We start from the raw sequence: 15,802 nt of genomic DNA on the forward strand, positions 1-15,802 counted from the left end.
CACAATGGCTTAGTAGAGAGCAAGTTCAGTATGCTGAAGGTCTTGAGTTAAAATCCCGAACACCAAAAACAAAAATTAAAGTGAGTTTCAAATGCATAACATATTTCCTATGTCAATTCACATTTTAAAATTTAAAAAAAACTAGAGTTTTCCTAAATGGTTACTCCTCTCAACTTAATATTCCAAAATATCTATAAAATTGTTTCTCACCTAAGTTCACTACATTTTTGGCCCAGAAGGTGGGATCACAATGGAAACGAATTGCTCCATTGGCAGCAGGAACAGGATCACATCGTGCTTTCAAAATATGACGTAACTGAAAAGTAATCTTGAAGGGGAAAAAAAAAAAAATCAATTAGTCTTAAAAATAAATGTCAATTGAAAAAACATACTGGGGACATTTTTTTTAAAAAAAGTTCCTATAGCCTTAGAATGTCAGGTCTCACATGAGACAATGTCAATGTCTAAATTAGCAATCAAATGAAATGCATACATTTGAATTTCTACCACTTTTTATAATAAACTACAAACATTAAGACACTATCTTTGAAAGAATTCATATTGCATGATTCTATTTACATAAGATGCTAGAAAACAGATTAATGGTTACTTAGAATCAGAGGTATATAGGAACAAAGGAAGGATTGTCATTTTCTAGTTTTCTGAGACAGAGCATTGCTATGTAGCCCAGGCTAGCCTTGAACTCTTACCTAAAGCACCCAAGTGTTGGCTGGAATTACAAGTATAGGCCATCCTGCTCAGCTTTTCTCTATCTTTTTTTTTTTTTTTTTGGTTTTTTGGAGACAGGGTCTCCCTGTAGCCCCAGCTGTCCTGGAACTCACTATGTAGACCAGGCTGGCCTCGAGCTCGCAGGGATCCACCTGCCTCTGCCTCCCAAGTACTAGGACCTTTTCTATATCTTTATACGGGGATGGTTACATTTACCAAAATTCAGATTTGTACTTTAAACAAGTTTTTATACTTATACTCTGAATATTTAATAAATATAAAGAATATCTTAAATAAGTATCTTAAAGAAAAATAAAGATATTATGTGTCTCACCAGACGTTTGCTATACAGTAGTGCTGTGCTGCTGCCACTTGCAATTGCCCAGTTTGTAAAGTTCATAACATGCTTCACCTGCCGGGAGAGGCCTGTGATGTCATTCTGCTGCTGTAGTAGTTTCATCTGTCTTTCTTTTGTAACATTCTGAAACATAACAAGAACTCCATTGAAGATTTTTAAAACGTCATGTACACAAATACCTAAATTTCCTTCAAAAATGGTACAAGAGAAGCTTATAATTATTCAATGAGCCTACGAATAATCAGAGGGGAAGTCACTACCAAAAGTGAGCCTAAACTTAATTCTCTAAGCCAAACCATTCCACATGTGACATTAATATTAGTTTACTATATCTTTTTCTTTCATAGATTAATGTGTGTTCAAAATAGTGTCTTCCTACTGGGTTAATGCAATACAATCGATATTATGAGCTGCCATTTAGCTATCATGTTATATAAGCTTAACTCACTAGACTTCCTAGTTAAGTTACCAGTGCCACCTACAGGTATGGCTTGAGGATAAAGTTAAATTTCTTCCTTTAAATACCTAAAACAAAACAAAAAAATATAAAATTCCAGAGGTCTAAAGGTGGAATTATGTAAACTTCTGGTATAACAAAGTTCATAAAGAACAAAAGAATGAAAGTACAATTTCAGGAAAATGCTGCAAAGGAAAAATAAAGTGTTTAATGGGAACCAAAACCCCCAGAAAGGACATGTCCTACATTCCATGAAATTTGACATTGGGGGGTGGAGGGAGTAGGGTTGAAGGGCATGGGTGGGAAGAGGGGAAGGGGGGGATACCTACCTACTTCTTAACTATTTTTCCCCCCAAATCATTCAGCATGGTTTACTAACCAGTATTTTTAAAAGGAAACAAATTGTTCACTTTATAAGAAGAATCAATGGAAAAAGGTATTCAATGGACAGCACTCTGATTAAAAACTTCACTAGAAATCAATTCTTTAACAAAGGTTAGGAAAACCTCTCTTTTACAGTTTAGGAAAATATTATATAAGAAATAGCTATTTTGAAAACGATCATGTTAAGAGTATATAGCATATTTACCATTAAGTATTTACATACATTTTAGATTTTTTTTTTTTTTTTTTGGTTCTGCCTCCCAAGTGCTGAGGACTACAGGCGTGCGCCACCACACCCGGCTAAGAGGAATTTTGAAATTCTGAAGCTCTTGAAATGGATTTACAATGATCACTTTTAGATATATAGCTAAAACGTATTTATAATACATTAAAATGTATCAAAAATAGTTACTGCCAATTGCTCTCCATTCACACGGTCATTCTGGAGACAAAAATCTATCAGGATTATAAATCAATGACTAGATACAATAGGAAAGAGACTTCCAATTTTAACAATATGTGCAACTTTTTTTTGGGTCTTTTTGAGACAGGATCCCCCTTGTAGCTCCAGTTGGCCTTGAACTCACTATGGAGACCAGGCTGACCTCAAACTCAGAAAGCCTCCTGCCTCTGCAGGCTGGGATTAAAGGAGACTACTTTTAATCTCCTCACTGTATTTCAATGTAGAGATGTATTTAAAAAGCAAGAATTCAGGTATTTTGCTCACATTTTTTAAAATTTGTATGTCTTTAACCTGTCTCATATTTTTAAAGGGTTCTATGAAAAAATGAAATAGAAAACAATTTAAGGACAATCTGAGATTAATGGAAATTAAATAGTCACAGTTTATCATTATTCGGTGGCACATAAAACATACCCCAGTATCGTGTGAGCCTATTTATGAGCATAAAACTTTCAAAGAAACTTTTCTCTTTTCAAAATTTCAACTGCTATGAAATTCACACTGAAATTTATTTTAGAACACATCAACTGTGAGCAGTGAAGACGTCTAATAAAACTTAATCTGGATTTCCTAAACTTGAGTCTCATTTAGAAAATTTACAACTACATATTAATCCCAAAATACGCAACACAAAGGCTTAATAATATAAAATTATCAATTAAGTTTAAGGTTTATAAATGTCAAAAATGGACATTTTTTGACAAAACTACAAAAATACTTTTAAAATAAAGTGAAATGCAAACATGGCTCAAGCAAAAGCCCAACCGCAATTACATGAAAAACGAATTTAGAGGTCCCTTTCTAACAGCGAAGAAATGTAATGGGCTTGCTTTATTTTCATTTACATCATGCTTTAGTAATAATTCTTTCCTAAGACGATATCACTATCGCCTATTTATACAGCTAAAATCCAGTGCTACTATAATGGACTGCAAAGAAACTAACTACAAAAAAGGTCTCTTTCCCAATAGAAAATGAAAAGAAAAAAAAAAAGTATTCTTTATTTTACTTTATTTCCATATCCCCCAACCCATTTAAAAGAGCTTTCAATAAACATTAAGAACAGCTGAAGAGCAAGAAAAGCAGTTTTTGTTTTATTTTGGCTTTGAATCATACCTCTAGCTGCTGTAAGAGAGATTTTCCTTTCTTATTAATTTCATTGATAAGGGTGAAAATGGCCACTTTAATTTCCTGTTCTACTCGTTTGTTAGTCTCATTTACTTCTTTTATCCTGAATAAGAGAAATGCATCATTAGGTTATCAACTTAACCTATGTGTCTGAGTCATCAACTGTTAAGAGAAATTCATCCAATGGGTATTTAACCAAGTGCTTAAAGTTAAAACTTTGTCAAAGTGTACAACTTATGCTTCAGGAGACCTAATCATTTAATTAGGTCCAAACAAGTCATATATAGAGACAAAGAAAGAATTTAATATTTAGTAATTTTAAAATTAAGTTCATGAAGGCAAGTTTGTTAATTTGTAGACTATAATCACTATGGCATGAATGTGATACACAAATATTGGACTGTTAGTGTCAAATGTGGCACTTTTAAATTCTATTTAAGATGCTTTCTGCAAACAATGCGCAAAAGAACAACATATCATAATCAATAATTACCACCTTTTGAAAGAGCAGGAATTAAAAGCACCTATTTCCACTTAAAACTTAACCACTTCAAATGTGGGTTCTAATATACCTGTTTCATAATTTCCTCTCAAATTGGCTTTCTACTATATGTAATAAAAATATATCTAATGAGGGGAGTGGCAGTTGAATTAAGGGCCTCTTTTAATGCTAAGCATGTGTTCTATCCCTAAAGACTCTGAGACCCTCAATCCATTTTTAAGAATAGTTGCTACATAATTTAGAAAGACATACATATACCCATTACAATTAGTAGTGAGAGTTACAACTATAAAATGCCTGATTACTTTCATATTTACAAAATGTGAAGTCAGGAATCCCATGAATAAAAGAAAATGTCAAGACCCAAACATCATACGTAGTCTTCATGTTTTATATATTCTACTTCTGCATAACTGCCTTTCATTAGCCAAATTCAGATTTAATTTTAATACACTCTCAGCACTACTATAGTGTTTCCACCTTTGTCTCTATATCACTGCTTGTTTGCACACTTATTTGAAAATTTTGTTGAATTCTGGCCTTATTAAAGTACATGGAAGACATTAAAGAGAAAGGGTACTAATCACTAGTAATTAAGACATACAGGTCTCCAACACTGAATGAGCCAAAGATAGAAATCACTAAGTATGTGAAAAGCAGAGAATAGTTAACATCAGGTAGACTTATTGGACTTCTGAAAAATACAGATTAAAAAATAATGGAAAATATTAGATAAATTTAAAAATAATGGGAGGGACTGAACAGATGACTCAGTAAGAGCTCTTGCTGAACAATCATAAGAACATACATGCAGGCCCAATGTGGTGCTGGGAACCTCTGAAAGAGTAGCAAGTGTTCTTAACTGCTGAGCCATCTCTCTAGTCCTGCCTTTTATTTTCTTTTGGTCTCACTTAAGATGAAAAGTTCTGTCACACATAAGGAACTATTTTCATTCATTCAACTATTTAACACTTTTGCACACATTAATGTACCATTTTAATCATCACAAAATAATGGATTATTCAAAAATGTTTCAGTATCTGTGAGCCTATATAATTACAGAGTAACCCTATTCATACTTCCAGGAGTTTCCAGGTTTAAATTGTGCCTGTTGTTAAACTGTGCCAGCTTTTTCTAGTGTTAACAGTCCTAACCTTGCTAATATGCTCTCTGTAGAACTTAACACTTTCCTTGTAGGGACATTTATTTATGAATGTACCAAATATAAGAATTTTTATATAATGATGATCATGGCAATGATAAAACAGCAGCTGAGGGCTTACTATGTGCCAAAAAAATTGTATTATATATTCATGCTATAATGCTACTAGTAAAATAGTTTTGAATGCTTGTTTGATGGGAAAATAAATTTGCCTACCACTTTTCTTGTTGCTGCTTTGTGTGTGTTTCTGTGTGTTACATGTGCATATGTATGTGGGTGCATGCTTGCAGTGCAAATCCAGAGGATGTGAGGTGTCATGCTCTCTACCACTCTACCACTCTGTGCTTTATTTCCTTGAGTCAGAGTCTCTCATTGAGCCTGGAACTAGGCTTGTGGTCAGTAAGCCAGTCAACCTCCTGTCTCTCCCCCTTACAGCTCTGGGGCTACAGGCACATGCACTACCACACTCAGTTTTCTATGTGTGTATTGGGCCTTTGAACTCAGGTTCTCATGCTTGCACGGCAAGGACTCTTAGTCACTAAGACATCTCCCAACCCCTGCCCACTACTCTTGATATCCTCTTCGGACTGTATCTTCCACATGGTCTGTACTCTAAATTTTATAATTCAAGTCTCTCCATACCAACTTTTTTTTTCCAACTTCAACATTTACACATTGGAGTCTTATTAATTATAAAAAGGTTCAAAAATGCACCCTAAAAGTTTATGAAAGTTTTTAGTAAACTTTAACAAATAAATCAAGTTCACATTTTATCATTTCTTCTCTTAAAAATTATGTCTTCTATGTGTGCTTAGTGTGGTGAAAAAATTAATTTAATCTGAACCCATTCCTCCTTAAAGTGAAATTACAATTTTTATGCAACAGACTTACCTATTCTGCACCTGTGTAGCTGCAAAATGAACATAATTCTTCTTTTCAAGAAGTTTAGCCAACAGATTCTCAATGGCACCTTTTTGATTTTGAAAAGCTTCTTCCAAAAACTGATACCTTAAAACAAAAACAAAAGCTATTTTCAAAACAGAAAACTTACAATTAAGATTTAGAAAATATGAGTTACATGAGCCAATCTTGAAATAAATGATCAACTCTTTGGCCACCTGTGTATTACTGTAACAGCAACTTTTAGTGGATAATCCACTGACATTTGAACTCAAAGAACCATTAAAAAGGAAAAAAATTATGCAAAAATTTGAGTATTTTACACTGAAGTTTTAATTCAAGGTTCTATTTTTTTTCAATCCAAACACTGGAAAAATTTATATACAATTATAAAATACAGCATCCTACACAAAATACTATTACAAGTTGCCGAAGTTCTGACATCATAAAAATCACTGCTTCCAATATAATGCTACCTGCTCATTCAGTAAGTGTGTTACAAATCAAACTCACATGCTAAACAATTACTCCACAACTGATCTACAGCTTAGACCTAATTCAGAGCAGTTTAAAATGGAATTGTAATCATAATATACGTTATCTTGCTATGTATTATGAAGCTTTCCAAATGAGTTATATCGAATAAAGACATCAACATAGCTTTACTATGTCATATGACCAGTATATGTCAAAATTTTCTAATTATAACACTAGAAATTTAGATTTAGGCCAGATTTACATTTAGATTTAGTCCAGAGTCCTTGGAGACCAGGATGCAAGACAAGTAGTTTTATTTCATTTTTATATTATTTGTCAAATAAAATTAATTTTGAGTTTCTACTACATGCTTTTCTCTTTGCCGCTCTGAATGCTTTCTATATGAGTAAAAAGATCCGCATAGCTGATAGTCTAGTAATAGGCACAAAAATGTACTGGTATTACACTATGGCAATACTATAATCTGTATCAAAACCTAGTGCTGACAACTGATCTTAATATCTAGGAAAGCTTCAAAGTCGTAACAGTGCCCTCTGTTAAATTCAGAGGAATACTGACTACACTACTGAGTTTTCAATATGACCAAAGAAGAATATACGAATGTCAGAATACAAGACAAAAGCTAATAAAAAAGTAAAAACCAAACTATGAAGGGCAAGTATAACCCTTCATTTTGTTCTCTAAGTAAATGGAAGCTCTTGAAGAATTCTACTCAGAATGTGAAAATCAGACTCATACTCTATCAGACAGAAATGAAACACAAGAAATATCATGAGATCTAAGTTCGAACTCTAAGACAGGATCTCAGGTAAGAGATCAGGGTACCATAGATTAATGCATCTTTCATCTCTCCCCAACCGAAAAAGCTCCCTCATGCAGCAGATGGTAATTAACACAAAGACCCATAACTGGGCAACGTGCAGAGAATAAAAGGTTGCAAAGTACTTAACTCTGAATGTAACATTTATATAAAACCTCTGTCTCCCAAGGCTGAGATCACTGGAGAAGAGGGAGTAGAAAGATTGTCAGGGCCAGAGGTGGTGGATGACCACAAGGAAATGGTGTTTTCCAGACATCTAGGCAGTTACTTATATGAATTCACAGAATGGTGACAGCATCCATAAGGCCTACATAAGCTCAAGCCAGACAAAATACCAGCATAGAGGTATGGAAGTGGGTAAGAAGCCCCAACCCAAGCTATTGGCAATTGATAGGTGCTCGGAGAGGGAGAGTCAGTTTTCTTTAAGGCTGTGATGCTGGGTAGGTTAAACAGGCTCCAATGGATGGTTCTACACCAAAGGGCATTTGTGGACACAAATTAGACCTGATATGCAATAAGCCTTTAAAATACTTTGAAGTGTGTGTGTGTGTTATAGAGTACATGAAACTGGGTGGAGGTTAGTAAGGCGAGGTACAGATAGGAGATCAAAATATATTGTAATAAAATTCTCAAAAGTTCAATTAAAAAAAAAAAAAGATCGGGGTATATTTACTGGTTGGTATAGCCAAAGAAGCTGTAACAACTGACTCTGTCAGAGAGATCAGATACTCTGGTAATGTGGACAGTTTGAGGCCTGCTCCACAGGATGGAATTCAGGCCTGGTACGGTAAAGCTGGTCCAAAGCTGATGTCTTGAGGTCAAAGGTCTTAGGAAGGACCCTACTACTGTTTTGCTAAATGACATGTTGTCAAACTGCCTTCTAAAATATTTATGCCTACCCATATATTAATGCTGCCCTCACCTTTGGCCAGAGAAGCTCTGCAGTGATCAGCAGTTGATGTAGACTCATAACTCAATCACAGTGCTAAGAATAGTGTCTCCCTAGTGTTTAGCCCTAAATGGGACATCTATATCAAGTCCCTCCTCCCCAAGCTCAGAGAACATTGCTGAAGAGGAGGTGAAAGAATTTAAGAACTGGAGAATGGGGAGGAGTGCTGTGAAATTCTGTCTTCGACACAAGACATGGCTATTGCACCCATGAACTTACTGCAGCTATGATAACCTGCACAAGATTAAGTCAACATGATCAGTCAGCATTCTAATAAGCAGCAGTAACTGAACTCATGGGTAATTAACCAAAACCAGAAGATGACATAAAGCAGGAAGGAGGATGTATTGAGGATGCCTGGGGCAGGAGTAGGAGAGAAAAACTAAGAGTTTGGATACAGGTTGGAAGGGGGAGTTAGGGGTGCACATGATCAACAAGCATTTGTCTATATGCTTGAAACTGTCAAAGAATAAGTAAAAGATATTGTATTGTTTAAAGAGTTGAATGCCTAACTAAAGCAGAATCAAGAAAAGGTCACTGAGCCAGGCATGCTTCAGCCTACAATTCCAACACTTAGGAGTCTGAATCAGAACTCACATGAGTCCTCTGCAAGTTTCCTGGCCAGCTGGGGCTACATACTGAGTTCCACACTAGCTTCAGCTAAAATGAGGCCCTGTCTCCAAAACATAAGTGTAAAAGGAGAGAGGGAAGGAAGAAAGGAAGAAGGTAGGGTGGGTCAACAGTAATGAGGAGTTTTAAGATACTAACACAATTATACTTGGACACTGAAATCAGGCAGGAATTGAAATAAAGAAAAAAACTATAAGCATCTAAGTATCTGTCTTTAGTGAATGTCTCAGCCATAATAGCTAAGATAAAATGCTATAAAACTTAACAAAGTTTATAAGGGACAGCCTGGGCGTGGTGGTGCACACCTTTAATCCCAGCACTTGGGAGGCGGAGGCAGAGGCAGGCAGATTTCTGTGTTAGAGGCCAGCCTGGTCTACATAGCAAGTTCCAGGCCAGCTGGGGCTAGAGGGAGACCCTGTCTCCAAAATAAAAAAAAAAAAAATGTTTTTTAGAAGGGACTTAGAAGGCAGACCCAGGGGGATTAGGAGAGCCTTAGCCTCACAGCAAGTTCCAGGTCAGTCTTAGCTACAGGAGACTGGAGACTGTCTCAAAAAGAAAGAAAAGAATAAAATACAGAACACATGGCTTTCTATTACAGAAAATAGTTGGCAAGTTTCTTATTTTGTATGCTAACAAACTTTTATTGTGGTAAAATATACATAATAAAATTTACCAGTTTACTTTGAGGAAATTGTCTATAGAGCCAAACACATTAAAGCTTGTATAACAAATCAGCACAAAAATGCATATATTTTCATATAAGTGGGATGTTGTGATATGTACCTATAAACTCAGCTACTTGTAAGGCTGAGGTAGAAGAACTGCTCAAATCAGGAGCTCATGAACAGCCTGGGAAACAGTAAAATCCTCAAAACCTGGAAGGCATGGCAGCACAAATCTTACCCAACACTTAGGTGGAGAGGCAGGATTTGAGTTCAAAGGCATGGTGAAACTGTCTCAAAATAAATTACAGCAAAGAGAAAGATAAAATATTTTTTAAATATTTTATTTATTATTTTTATGTGCATGAGCATATTACACGCATGTATGTAAGTGCACCCATTTCATGCAATGCCCGTGAAGGTCAGAAGAGGGTGCTGGATTCCCCCAGAACTGGAGTTATGGGATGGTTGCTAGCTGCCATATGGGTGCTGGGAACCCAACCAAGGCCCTCTGCAAGAGCAGCCAGTGCTCTTAACCACTGAGCCATCTCTCTAGCCCCAGATAAAATTTCTTAAAGCACTCTACTACTGTAGAGGAGAACCAGACACTGATGTCTTTGTTGAACAGCAAGACCTGATTTATTCCATGTATTGTTTTTGTGTCCAACAAAATGTTTTTCTGTTAACTCTGTATAAAGTAAGTAGGAATATGAGAATTACATGCTGACCCTTTTGTCTTAATGAGATTTGCACGTTGTGAAGAAAAGATCCTTTTTGAAGTAGGGTTTATGGATTATATTGCCAATAAGAAAGCACTTTATAGAAAGGTCAATTAGGTATCAATCATAATTCATAAAATTTAACGTATTCATCTCCAAATAAATGTTTCAGAATCATATCCCGTGAACTATTTTGTTGCAGTTGTGTCAATTAGAAACTAAGGAAGCATCGTATTTTCCTAAATTTGTAGACCTGGGTGAAAATATACATCCTTTCTACTGCTTATACAAGGACTGATACCTGAACTGGACACCGAAGAATGAATAAACTTTCTAGAGAGACAAGCTTGGGAGGAAGGAAAGAATTCTCACAGAAACAAAAACCAGTAGGTAATGTCAGGTGTGGTGGTACAAACCTTTAATCCCAGCATCCAAGCACTCGGGAGGCAGAGGCAGGCAGATCTCTATGAGATCAAGGCCAGCCTGGTCTACATAGTAAGTTCTAGGACAGCTGGGACTGCACCTGTCTCAAAACAACAATAACAACAACAACAACAACCCACCAACCTCTAAGGACAGCATTCTGAAACCACCTGTCATTTTCAGGATGAAGCAAAGAGTAGGAAAGCACCGGTGCTAAATTGCCCTACATGCCTTAGCCCTCCATGGCCTGCTCAAAGTTGGATTCAATCATGGTATAGAATACAAAGTGATCATGTCTTTGTTCAGTTGAGTTTTGTGTTGTGTTCTGTTTTATTTTTGAGACAGGTTCTTGCTATGTAGACCAAACTGTCCTGAGATTAAAGGTGTGTACCATCACACCAGGGTCACTTGAATAAATTTCAATTGTATGGTTAGAATAAAAACACTAAAAAGAACTTGAAACATAAAGGAATCATATGAAAATATGTGATTATCAACTACCTAATACTTTATGGAATAAATTCACAACCAATTTTCTTTTCCTTTTTTTGTCTTTTTGAGACAAGGAATCCCTGTAGCTCCAGCTGGCTAGGCACTTGCTGTGTAGACCAGGCTGGTTTCGATCTCACAGTAATCCCCCTGCCTCTGCCTCCAGAGTGCTGGGACTACAGGCATGCGCCACAACACCCAGCTCCCAATTTTCTTTTTTCTTTTTTATTGTGTATATTTGGGTGTTATATATGCATATGTGTGCACATATTTGAGTGTGTGCATATGCACAGGTCAGAGAAGATAATGAAGTGTCTTCTTCTGTCCCTCGCCACTTTATTCCCTTAAGACAGAATCTACTTCTGCTGAGCCTGAAGTTCTTTGTTCAGGTTAGGCTGGCTGATCTGGACATTCTGGGGATCCAGGAAAAAGAAGCCATGACCAGTTTCTACACGGGTGTTGTGGACTCAAATGCAGATGGTCCTCATGCTGGCACATGAGCCATCTCAGCCATCTCCCCAGGCTCAATTTTCTTTAATCAAAATTGTAACAGAAATACTTCAGAAATGGGAAGAAAGAAGAACCAACAGACAGATTAGGTATAATTCTAATTAATACTGGAAGTAATTGAAATCCTTAAAAGTAACTCCATAGATTTCATTTTTGTATTAAGCAATTCTTGTAAGTCAAGAAAATTCATTTATTTAAAATAATATAAAATTTTTTTCTTAAAAGACTGAGAATCACTTGACTAATAACTTCAAACTTTTGAATATACATTGGGGTCTTGAATTAAGTTCTAAATTCTATTATTCAACTTGTCAAATGAGTGTTGTTATAGTCTTAACTGTCGCTGTATATTAATGATTTGACTCATCTTAATCTGCATCTAAGTTAAATATTTATGGGGGCTTTTCTACAAAACTGTTTCATTTTTCTTGTTATTCCCTATTTAATTATATACTGTTTTAACATAAAGTTCAATTCCACTAAACCCACCAACCACTTTTGCCTAGTTTCAGCCAATTTTACCTACACATTCACTATGTCCCCCTAGATACTGAAAAAAGTACTAATCATATTGTAGCTAAGCATTTCTCAACCATCTATAGAGAACAACACCCAGCCTGTTTTGAGAATTACTAGATTTTCAGGAACTTTGCTAAGTATCTTCAATAGATTCTCTCGCTGAACTTTTTTTTCTCAGTGATGAGAATCCAACACAGGGTCATCCACATTTTAGATACTTTATCACACACTTCCAAATCTCTGATTGAACCTTCAGAAAAACATGACTTAACTATATGTTCACGGTCAATAGTTGAATGATATGAACAACTGTGTCCTAATTCTTTTTAATAAGGAATAATCATATTTGCCATTATAAAATTGTTCTGGAAATTAAACTAGTTAAAACTCGAAAAAGTCCTTAAGACAATAATATCACTGTTATTCTTTGTAACTTTATTTTTTAGTGTGTATGTGTGGTCATGTGAGTACATGTGTGTAGAGGCCAGCAGTCAACACTGGGTGTTACTTTTTAGAAGCCATCCACCTTGTTTTCTGGAGACAAGGTCTCTCACTGGGACCTGGGGCTCACCAATTAGGCTATGCTGACTGATCAACAAGCCCCAGGGATCTACCTGCCTTCCCACATCCAGCAGTGGATTATAAGTGTATGCCACCATAATTGTCTCTTTACAGGGGTGCTAGGGATTACATGTAGGTCTTCATGCTTGCATAGCAAGCACTTTATCAAGAGATGTTATCTCCTCAGTCCTCTTTGCAGTAATTTTTAAAAATTAACATTGTTTTTCTTTTATTACTTTATTTTATGTGTATGAGTATACTGCCTGTATGTACATAAGTGCACCCATGTTGTGCAATGCCCACAGTCAGGAGGTGTTGGATCCCCTGAAAATGGAGTTCTGGATGGTTGTTAGCTGCCATTATAAGTGCTGGGAACCGAATCCAGGTCCTCTGCCAGAGCAGTGTTTTTAACCACTGAGCCATCTCTCGAGCCCTCAAAAGATTTGTTAAAACAGCTGGGCGTGGTGGCGCACGCCTTTATCCCAGCACTTGGGAGGCAGAGGCAGGTGGATCTCTGTGAGTTCAGGGTCATCCTGGTCTACATAGTGAGTTCCAGGCCAGCTGGGGCTACAAGGAGACCCTGTTTCAAGACCAAAAAAAAAAGCAGAGTACAGTAAAAAATTACAGGCACATTCTGAGTGATTAGTAATGCATTAGCTACCTGTATTAGCACAACAGAACTTTGCAATGTGATGACAAACCCTGGTGAGAAACTAGTGAAGAGGTTGATGAAACGACCAAAGATTCAGATGCTGATGGAGATGCTGAAGTATTAAGTGTGTATACAAATGATGATAGCGGGGCTGGAGAAATGGTTCAGTGATTAAGAAAACTTGCTGCTCTTCCAGAGGACCCAGGTTCAATTCTCAGCACCCACATGGGGGTGAACAACTGTTAGTAACTACAGTTCCAGGGGATCCAACACTCTCTTCTAGCCTCTGCAGGGTAATGCACGTATATGGTGCACTTAAATAGATACAAGCAAAACACCCATACACATAAAAAAAAAAAAAAAAAAGTAAATTTAAAGAAAATGATAGCAAGGTAAAGACATTATTCGTGCATTAAAATTCTTGCAGCAAAATGCTTATTTTCCTTTTATTTATAACTGAATAAGCCCCCCCCATTGTCAAAAAGTAAAAAGTAGGACTTTATTCTCAATTTTAGAAAACTGATAAGGAAGCATGTTGTATGTGGCTTACTCTTGAAAATCTAAACGAAGTGAAGTTGGTCAAATGAGGGAATGTTATATTTTAAGGGTGCGGGGTGTGTGTGTGTGTGTGTGTGTGTGTGTGTGTGTGTGCGCGCGTGCATGTGTGTGTGTATTCGAGCCAAGCATGGGGAAGCACATTTTTAATCCTAGCACTCAGAAGGCAAAGGCAGGTTTGTGTATGGTACTAGAGATGAGAGAAGCATCTTAATTCTAGAGTAAGAATCTGCACAAATAATTTTTCAACAAAAGTAAGAATTTCAGCTGGGCGTGGTAACGCACACCTGTATTCCCAGCACTTGGGATGCAGAGGCAGGCAGAGCTCTGTGAGTTCAAGGCCAGCCTGATCTACGTAGTGAGTTCCAGGCCAGCTGGGGCTACAGGGAGACCCTGTTTCAAAAAGACAAAAAAAAAAAAGTGAGAATTTCACAGTTTTAGATACACTCCTCCAACACACACTCCTACCTGTAAATGTGGAAATATGGCACGACTCAAACGAGAATAAATAGCAAAGTAAGAAAAGACCCAGTCACAGGCGTCTCACAGCTATAAAATCCTAAGACAAGGGGCTGGAGAGATAGCTTAGAAGGAGTTAAGAGCACTGACTGCTCTTGCAGAGGTTCTAGGTTCAGTTCCCAGCACCTACATACACTTAACAACTATTAACTCCAGTTCTGGGGGAATCTGACACCCTCTTCTGACTTCAAGGGACATTGCATGCACATAGTGCATTTACATACATGTAGACAAAACACTCATACAGATAAAATATAAATAAACTAAAAATCTCTATGATAATAATCACCTAGTGTGGTGCCTGATACAGTGAGCACTCCATAAATTACTGAACAAATGACATTAATAAATATTCAAGGAATATTAATGAGCAAGCTGTTTTGTCTGACAATAAATGCATCTCATGAAAAAAATGCTTGGATAAGAAATCTTAGCTCATTACCATAGACTATAATCTCACTCTAAGATAACTGATGTGTTACTATATCACTTTTACAAAAATATGTTTCAGATTCTTCAACTATTTGGATCTCACCTAAAAGACGACTTTGACAAAGGTCCTTTTCAAGTAGTTCTCAGTTGGGTGCTGTGGCCCATGCCTATAATCCAGCAACTGGGAAGCTGGTACACAATGATCATCAGTTCAAAGTTAGACTGGGCAACTTAGCAGGTTCTAGGCCAGCCTAGACTACATAATGAGACTGTCTCAAAACAAAGTAGTTCCCAAACTTCCTTAATGAAAATCGCTTGAGATGATTTACCTCCCCAGTGCTGGGAGTAAAGCTATGCACCACCACACATGGCTTATATTTATTACTTTTATTTTATATGTGTGTGTAGATTGCCTGCATTGTAGGTATGTTCACCTGTGTCTTGTAATGCCCAAGGAGGTCAGGGTGTTGGAAACCCTGGAACTGGAGTTACAGATGGTTTTTAGTCACTATGTGGTTGATGGAAATCAAACCCGGGTCCTCTAGAAGAACAGTCAGTGCTCTTAACCCCTGAGCCACCTCTCCAGTCCCAACCCCACCCATATATTTTAAACACTATAAAAAGCTGTTATATCCAGGCCACAACATACGATTCTTAATCAGCCTGAAGTAGGACTGAGACATCAGTAGTGTTTGCTGCTGCTGGCTTTCCCCACCCCCACCCGATCTGGACTGAGGTCTAGGTATCTTTAAAAAAAAAAAAAAAAATCTCATAGGCTGGG

General features: G+C 36.8%; 1 protein-coding gene across 2 annotated transcripts in view; it reads right to left on the reverse strand.

Annotated features, from left to right (window-relative positions):
* Trim33 (tripartite motif containing 33) overlaps positions 1–15,802 on the reverse strand; it is a 111,536-nt gene that overhangs the window by 40,739 nt on the left and 54,995 nt on the right. For both annotated transcript variants that reach the window (XM_029563996.1, XM_029563995.1), the window contains exons 6-9: positions 6,075–6,191; positions 3,508–3,622; positions 1,064–1,210; positions 211–328 (exon numbers count right to left, since the gene is read on the reverse strand). In XM_029563996.1, coding sequence (XP_029419856.1) covers positions 211–328; positions 1,064–1,210; positions 3,508–3,622; positions 6,075–6,191 — 497 coding nt within the window. The remainder of the gene's footprint in view (positions 1–210; positions 329–1,063; positions 1,211–3,507; positions 3,623–6,074; positions 6,192–15,802) is intronic.

Source organism: Nannospalax galili, unplaced genomic scaffold, assembly GCF_000622305.1.
Source record: "Nannospalax galili isolate Female #2095 unplaced genomic scaffold, S.galili_v1.0 scaffold475, whole genome shotgun sequence".
NCBI classification, from domain to species: Eukaryota; Metazoa; Chordata; class Mammalia; order Rodentia; family Spalacidae; genus Nannospalax; species Nannospalax galili.